Source organism: Stegastes partitus, unplaced genomic scaffold (genome assembly GCF_000690725.1).
Source record: "Stegastes partitus isolate 25-593 unplaced genomic scaffold, Stegastes_partitus-1.0.2 Scaffold2, whole genome shotgun sequence".
Lineage (NCBI taxonomy): Eukaryota > Metazoa > Chordata > Actinopteri > Pomacentridae > Stegastes > Stegastes partitus.
In genome coordinates this window covers 337,529-346,144 of record NW_007577733.1, presented here as the reverse complement: position 1 = coordinate 346,144, position 8,616 = coordinate 337,529, and the positions used below count along the sequence as shown (strand labels likewise).

General features: G+C 37.8%; 1 protein-coding gene across 1 annotated transcript; it reads left to right on the top strand.

Annotated features, from left to right (window-relative positions):
• The first annotated feature begins 498 nt into the window (after positions 1–498).
• Positions 499–3,821, top strand: vgll1 (vestigial like family member 1). The gene is made up of 4 exons (XM_008307022.1): positions 499–662; positions 1,752–1,954; positions 2,055–2,414; positions 3,166–3,821. Exons 1-4 carry the CDS (start codon positions 616–618, stop codon positions 3,201–3,203), a joined length of 648 nt encoding a protein of 215 aa, XP_008305244.1. The 5' UTR covers positions 499–615; the 3' UTR covers positions 3,204–3,821.
• The last annotated feature ends 4,795 nt before the right edge of the window (positions 3,822–8,616 follow it).

Genomic DNA, 8,616 nt, shown 5'->3' with positions numbered 1-8,616 from the left:
CAAAAAAGTCAGCCCATGATACTGCACTCCTCTTGTGGAAAACAGATTTGATGTGCTGTGTTTACAGTGCAGTAAACAAACAAGGATGTACTTGTAGAAACAAACACTGAATTATTCCTGTGGGGACGAAGAGAACTGCAAACCTGAAAAAGTTCATGAACTTGTCTGGTGTGAAAAGTCATTTAACAATAAATACATTTCTTTTTCTGTCATGTGTCACAAGATAAACTTTTCATTATAATGCGAATGTTTTTCTGGGTTTTTTTGTTTTTGTTTTTGTTTTTTTAATCTCATATAAGGCTTCACAGAAATCACTTCAGAGCTACTGTTCAACTGCGTGTAACTTTTGGAGAGTGCGGTTGAGGAATGTTTTGATAAGTCGTCTGTCAGGTTCTGGAGGAACCCGCCGGATAGCATTCTGCTCATAGCTGTCTGTGTTCACACGCCCTCCCAAACTTACGCACTGAGTAACTTTAGAGACGCAGAGAGTGAAACGATTTGCCTTTCTTTAGATGAAAGCAAGACGTTGGCTCCTCGAATCTCATCGATGACTCTGATGAAGCCAAGTGATTTTTTTTCCAACTGCCTCTCATTTTTGCTTTGATCAACCAGTCAATGCAAGGTTGCACTTCCTGGTCCCCTTTGGTCAATCAGCAGGTCAGGTAAGGGAAGCAAGTTACTTAAAGCAGAGAGTGCTTAGATTCTTTACTACTGTATTTTTCTGTTTTCACAACAGGATGGATGTGATTTGAATATGTACAGCTCACTCCTTTCTATAGTTCTAAGTTACAGTGGCTGATGTGTTTTCCCAAAGACTGGACCCATGAATATGCATTTCACTCTCCTGGTTAAAACTCACACAATATATTTCTTATTAGGTGTTTTGGAACCACAAACCCTATCTTCTGGCAAATTATAAAGTGAATTCTTGCAGGCATTTCTCAGCACTATTGTCTTTTGTTGCTGGAGTATTGTGCACCAGTGCGAGTCTAATGTTGATACTAGTTACAAATTATGATGCATGAAATTCACCTAAATGAAAGTTTCTTACTGTTTGTGGAAGAGTTGTATGTTTAACCAAAACTACAATCACCCTGCTTTAAAAAAAAAAAAAACATTTCTATGATGTGAGTCATCCAGGGAAATCAGAGATAAGAAGCAAGGAACACATTTATTCCACTGAGTTTGATTTGCCTTTTCAAAAAGGAGGTGTTGAATCACACGGGTTGCTAAAAAAAATCTCCTTCATGTTGCCATAAAAAAGTAGGTTTGACAAGGCCTCTCTATTTTACAAGTTGTTGTGTGATTTATTTGTACTATTGTGTGAGTTGCTGTACATGTAATCTGTTTTTGCTGTTCATCTTGTTTGTATGCTGCCTCTTGACCAGCTTGTTATTGAAAATGAGAACCAGTTCTCAGTTAATTTACCTGGTGAAATAAAGGTTAATAAAGTAATTTTAAAAAGGCAACAATGACAATGACAATCAGAGAAAGCAGTTTTGATAAAACGATAAATCTAAAAGTTTTCATCAGTACAAAAAGACAACTTTTTTTTTTTCTTTTTTAAAATATCTAAATCTTTTCATTTAAGTTGCTACGTTATGGTTAAAATGATGCTTTGAGTTATTTTAAATACAGCAAAATGTTTAAACCTTCAGTGTAGACTAATACAAGATTGTAAATAATTGCATATATCATGATCCTGGTAATAAGCATTTTTTAAACAATCCTCCATGATCTTTTATTTCCAGTCACAGCTGGCCCATGGAGGAAAGAACAGACAGTCCAACAGCTGTGAGGGTGGAGGAGCATTCGCAGTGTGTCATCCTGACTTACTTCAAGGGGGACATCAACAGCATGGTGGACGCTCACTTCAGCCGCGCTCTCAGCAAAGTCTGCAAAGCCAAGGCACCTGCAGCCAAAGCAAAGAAAATCCGTAAAACTATTAAACTGGGTGAGCACATCAAATCAGGGCTGTGAGACCTTTGATAAAGCACAATAATCAATCCTGCTTATCCTTGCTGCGTGGCTTCTGTCTTTGTTTTTCCAAACAGAGGACGCCGGTTCCTGTCAGGGCAGTGCTACTGAGTGTTACTCAGAGTCGCAGGTCCCCCCGGTACCTGGACGCCTCCTCACCTTCAGCTCTGCAGATGACACCCCCGGCTCCTGGCACTCTTTCACTGCCAGGACAGGGGAGGGTCCAGGCCTGCAGTCCATCACGTACTCCTTGTCTCCAGAGGGGCTGAGTCTTACTGGACAGCAATATGCCTCGTCCCTGCTCAACCTCCTGCACAGCGACCGGGGGGAGATGGGACCCAGCATTGCCTCCAGCTCCAAGCCAGAACTGCTTCCCAGCTGGACAGTGCCTCCAGGGTTCAGAGAGTCTGTGGACCCTGCTGTGGGCTTTGACCCTGGTAATCCTGAAGCTGCAATACAGCATTTTTATAAAACCGGAAAACGATTAAATTGTTTAGAGTCGGGTTCACAAAATTGTTTTAAAGTCAATTTAAAATGGAAAATGAAGCAATACTCAATTCATTGAAAATTGTTTGATACCACAAAAACAAGTACCTGTGAATTTTCAGTAAATCTGTGAAACTTCTAATTGTATTATCATAGATAAAGGAAAATTCATTTTACAAAGTTAAAATAGCTGTAGGTTGTTGAGGTGGTATGAATGATAGCATGTCCCCTCAGGTAAACTGGAGACACCACGTACCCAACAACTAAGTTTTTACTGGAAACTACTTCTTGTTTGTATTAAAAAGAACAACAACTTTAGAGGCAGTTTAATTCTCAGAAAAGGTCAAATGAGTCACATTAATACTCAGACAATTGTTATAATCACAATGCATTCCTAGAAACAGCAGCAGGATTAAAATATTAAGTAATCATAATCATTAATTAACAAAGTGGGCAGTATGCAGGTCTGCATTGGTACAGGAGCTCATCAATTGACAACAAATATCATTATTTAGCCATTTCTAGAGTTAATGTTGATCATCTGTTCGTTCCTCACTTGCTTCTGTCTAACCACTCAGTATTTGGGGCACTTCATTCTGAGAAATTCTCCTGTTTGTTTTTAGTTATTTGCTTCGAAAACTTGGTTACGTGTCTTCATTGGAGCTGCTTTAAACTGCTTCGTGTTTGTCTCCCCTGTGTCAGGACGGCGTCTGGACAAGAAGGACTTGTACTGGTACTGAGGGGGAAACTACGTGAGCAGCAGAGATCGACGTCACCACGTACCTGCGGCTCTGCAAAGCCTCCCGCCTTTCTGTTCACGCCGGTAGCCTGTCTTTTTTTAGCCATCAAACGGACCTCTGAGTGTCATCTGAGAAAGCAGTCGGCAGTGTTTCTATATCCTGCCACCCTCTCTCCGTTCCTCAGAAAAAAAAATGACCTCAGTACCTCAGCATGTACTAACTGGAACAACCTCTCTAAAAGGGAACACTCTCTGACAAACCGGTTCCTCCACTCCGTCATTCTTCTTGTAGATCTCAGGGCCCTGGGTTTGTTGTTGCTCCCTCTGCGGTGGAGTTGGACGAAGGGCATTTTCCTGTGCCTTTATCAGGCAATTATCTTATACTTGTACATAGTCCAGTATTAGGTGTGAACATTTTGAGCCTCTTGTGTGTACAAATACTATTGTTATAGATTATTAATATGTTTACAATTCATGAGTTTTGGTTGGATGTTTTGTATGTACATATGAACCAAAACAATGAAGGACAGTGATGTTAGGGTAATGACTTGTTTTCTTTGTCATGTACTGTAAAAACAAGTGAATTATGTACACTCTTAAATAAAGATATGAGCACATATGAAAGTCTCAAACATTACTTTATATTTAACATGGATAACTAGTGAAGATATTCATTATGTAAAATGCCTTTAAAGTACATTTTAAAAAACAGTATTTTAAGCTATACTTTTAAACTAATAAGCAGAGGGCAGTAAACCATGTAATATACAACATTTCATTACAATTAAAACAATTAAAAGGAAACACAGCTCATGGGGCGTCCATAGAACAATGAAATAATAAAACAGAAAAATAGCAGTATTAGAAAATATATAACAAATGAAAGGAAAGGAAACATTTTGCAATGGCGTTGGCGTACATAAAAGAATGACAGGGGCTTCAAATTCAAGACTTGGAACACATATGAAGTTTATTTGCAAAAATAGAAAAAAGGCAATTTAAAAATGAATCAACCAATTGTTTGGGGAAAAAAACTGACAGGAAAGTGAACACATTTTATTTTTTAATCTTATGGAAACAACTCAGCACCAGTTTGATTCATTTTTCCACAATTGCATGATTTAATAAAACAAGTTTTAGAGATACCAATGAAATCTGTCTGCAAAGCTACCGTACATAAGATTTCATATTACAGGAGATGTACACCATCAACAAACATCTGGTTTGTGCTGCAACTTCAATGGGCTCAAACTGTCATTGCAAGTCCCTGTGAGTCCCTGTAAGCTGCCTTTTTTTATAGCAGCACTGCAGGTGGGCAGTTTACTGGGGGGTACAGGAACCTTTTAAAGAAAGGTCTTCACAGTTGTTGACTTTACCAGCCAATGTATTTGCTTCTGCTTATGACATGCAACACTGTCTGTAAATATCCCCAACATTTGAAAGACCACAGGTTATGCAATGGAATAAATATTTTATCCCATTATGCCCCTGAAGGGCAGCACCAGGCAGGAAGAAATCAGGAGATACCAATTTCAGTCTTAACTACTTCTTACAAATAGCGTCTTACTCTTATTTTGCCCTACAGTTGATATAAAAACATGTGAAGAGTTCATTTGCAACAACATATAACTCCATCTTAACAAACTTTCAGAAAATCCACTTTTCCATCGTCTGCCTGAGACAATCAAGAAGGTTGCCGGTTTGCATCCCAGTTAGGACACCCAGAATCTTTCTGCGTGGAGTTTGCATGTTCTCCCCGTGCAGCATGGGTTCTCTCCGGGTTCTCCGGCTTCCTCCCACACAGTCCAAAAACATGTTGAGGTTAATTGGTGATTCTAAATTGTCCGTAGGTGTGAATGTGAGTGTGCTTGGTTGTCTGTCTCTAAGTGTAGCCCTGTGATAGACTGGTGACCTGTCCAGGGTGTCCCCTGCCTTGACCCTGAGTCAGCTGGGATAGACTCCAGCCCCCCGTGACCCTCGTGAGGATTAAGCGGCGTATAGATAATGGATGGATGGATGGATGAATGGATGGATGGATGGATGGATGGTATCTTTGCGAGTCAGTAAGTGTGCTGGAGTCTGTTGAAACTAGAGAAAAGGAAGAAGAAGAAAAAAGTTCTGAAATCTTTTTTTAGTTCTTAGACGGTTTCTCTAATCTTTGGTGAGACATTGAATCATTTGAACATTTACTGACATTAACCATTTTATAAGTTTAGAGGGCAAAATCACAGTTTGGTGGTGTTGTTACAATTTGAATGACTGGAAAACACAGGTTTAACCTTTAACAGTGTGTTGGATTTTAATTTAATACAAATCTTAAAATTAACTAAAGCTGTCCAATTAATATAGAGCAGCATGAAATACAATCTTTCCCTCTGAAATTGCAGTAGAGTAAAGCATAAAGGAACAAAAAATAGAAAAACTTGATTGAAGTGTAAGTACATTACTTGAGTAAACACACTTAGTTATTTTCCACCCCTGAACTTTGCCTGTTATATTTATCTAAGATTTCCTTTAAGGGCAAAATCCGCACGACAGTTCTGTGTTCAGGATCAAAGCTCTCTCCAGCACTGGATAGATTGCTGACTGAGTTCTCCAAACTGTTTAGTGACCAGCTTTGTCTTTAATCACAGGGACAAATAAAAACGGATAAAAGGTAACATTGTTCAAAAGCAATTGATCAGGTCTCCAGCAGTTATATTATCCATAACACAAGCCTTCTTATTCTCTAGTTTTGTCTGGCTACATGTTAAATAAACAAATGAGATATTACAAAATTAACAATCTTATAAATAAACCCATATACTGAACTGTTTCAAAAACCACAGTCAGTCATTCTAAATCACTCGACTTGAATTTATAATAAATAAATATAATATTTCATTATTAATAAAAAAAAATAAAAGAAGAAAAATAAAAGAACATGTGTCTTTCACAATGTCACATTTTGTTTGTATTTACTCCATTTAAGCATTTGTGTCACGTCTCATACTTTTTATTCAGAACTTTTTTAATACTTTTCATTGATTGAGTCGAGCCTTTTTAATTGATGTTTTCCCTCCACCCACTCAAGTTTGTCATTCACACTCTGAACCAGTTGCATCTACATCTGTTGTTATTGTTCAGATGAATAGAGATCTGCTGCTTTATGAAGGCTACAGAGGCGACTCATTAAACTTACATTTGAGGACCAGCGAGAATTCAGCGAATCCTCAAATGGACAGTCACTATTCTGTATCAACAGAAAGTGTCCAGCAGTAATGAGCTTCAAATTAGTCTGTACGTACGACGTGTTTTTGAGAATAAACATCACCTCCACTTGTTCTCTCGGCTCTATTCATCTTCTAGCACTAATGTCTTTACATATCCACATGACCTGCTTCATTTAGTGACCCAAGGAGGGGATGGTGCGACAGGTTCCTAATTAGAACTGTGAAAACCACAGCGGGTGTTTTTGAGTAGAAGTCTGGCGTCATTATTGGAGTCGTTATGTTCCCACCGTGACCTCAGCTCTGTCAACAAAAATTTTACCTGGAACTTTGTGAGGAGGTTTATTAAAATGAACGCAATGAGATCGTGACCCACTACAGTCTATTTAGGTAGAACACTAGTTATTTTAAAACAGTCACACCTTTTATGTGATGATGCTTTGGACGAAAACAAACAAACAAATGTGCAGCTGAGTGGAACTGTACACAGGCTAAGAGTGTAGAGACAGTTTAGCACACGCTAGCGTTTAGCACGTTAGCATGCAAATTAGAACTACAGACAAAGTACAACTGAGACTGATGGGAATATTATTTCAGGTATTTGCACCTAAACCTAGTATTGGATCGATGCTGACATGTTGACTAAGTAGAGGTTAGAGGATCACCAAAGCTATTATGATTCATCCTGAAGGGAACATGAATGACTGCCGAATATCATAACAAATCGTCCAACAGTCTGGACTAAAGGGGTGCACCAGTAGATCAATGCTGCTTTTGTGGCTTTTAAGATTCAAATCTAAAGCAACTTAGGGTTGTTTTTAACAAATATATACTGTATATTCTATAAAGGAAAATTTAAATGCATCATGAGTGACTTTCTCTCACTTTTGGCATTTACTCAGAGCTTTGTTTTCATCTTGGACCATTTCAACAATAAGGCTATTTCAGCCGTCTATAATCCGTTTCTATATTGACTATATATATTTCTGTGATGGTATTAATATTCATCTGCTGCACATGATAAGTCTGGGAGTCCAATATGTTCAGTCTCAGCTCACCAACTGGTTTTTCTCACAGTCAGTCAGACATGACAGTTTCCGTGTTTCACTGTAGCCGTCATTAATGTTCACAGATGGAGGAGCGTCTCCACACGATGACAGTGGATTATTAGTGGTGCTGTGCTAATATTAGTTTCTTCCCATCTGGTATCATATTACCCATGAATGGATTACCAAATGGGCCCTACTGGGGACTGTTCCTAAACGTCCATGGACCCCAAGGTAGGTGTGAGGGAACGGCCCTTCAGGGCCCAACATCTCATAATCACTTTGAGGTATTACCAAATGCCACATAATATATTTCTTGGTCACATTATGCCTGCACATGTTACACTATAAAAAATAATAAGAAAAAAATACATTAAAAAACTGTGAAAATCTGGCTGCAAGGATGCTGGAAAAAAATACATAAAAAAATGACACATTGAAAAATGTAAAAGACCAGCTAGTAAATACTGTATCAGTTATAGCTCTTCTCTACCAAGGTCATAACTGTAATTGAATTAAAATGAAGGAGAAGAACAACAGTATTAAAGAACAGTTAATGAAAAAAAACAAACAGTGACCACCTTTACATGACAGGCATGTAATGAAAAATGACAGAAAAGAAAAATAATATAAATATAAATATATCCTATTTTGTATTGAGGATTTTAAAAAAAAAGTAGTTTAATATGATATCATTCCTGAAATTACAATAAAACACCCAATAAAAGCTGAAAAATAAAATCTAAACCATAAATTAGTCAAAACATGGTAATGTTTGGTTGATATTGCTGTAATTTTACATTCAACTATTTTCTCTGCAAGGATATTGTTTATAATTTCATAAAAAGTGTGTACGTACTGTGCAGAAATTTGCATAAAATATATATACATTGTATATAAATCTCAGAGGCAAGATTTGCACAACACCAAGTCATCAGCTCAGATAATCATTCACACTGCATAGAAGCAAAGACATAACAAAAAGTTATTTTAATCCACCTAATGGTCATTTAAATCTATTGAGCCTTACAGGTCTTCAAGGCTTGGGTCCATGATATAATTAGAGGTATGGCTGACAAGTTTCCATTTGTGTGTCTTGATTAGGTTTTTCTGGCTGTTCACATCAATACAACATCCCTGTATTTCAGATAAACAGCTG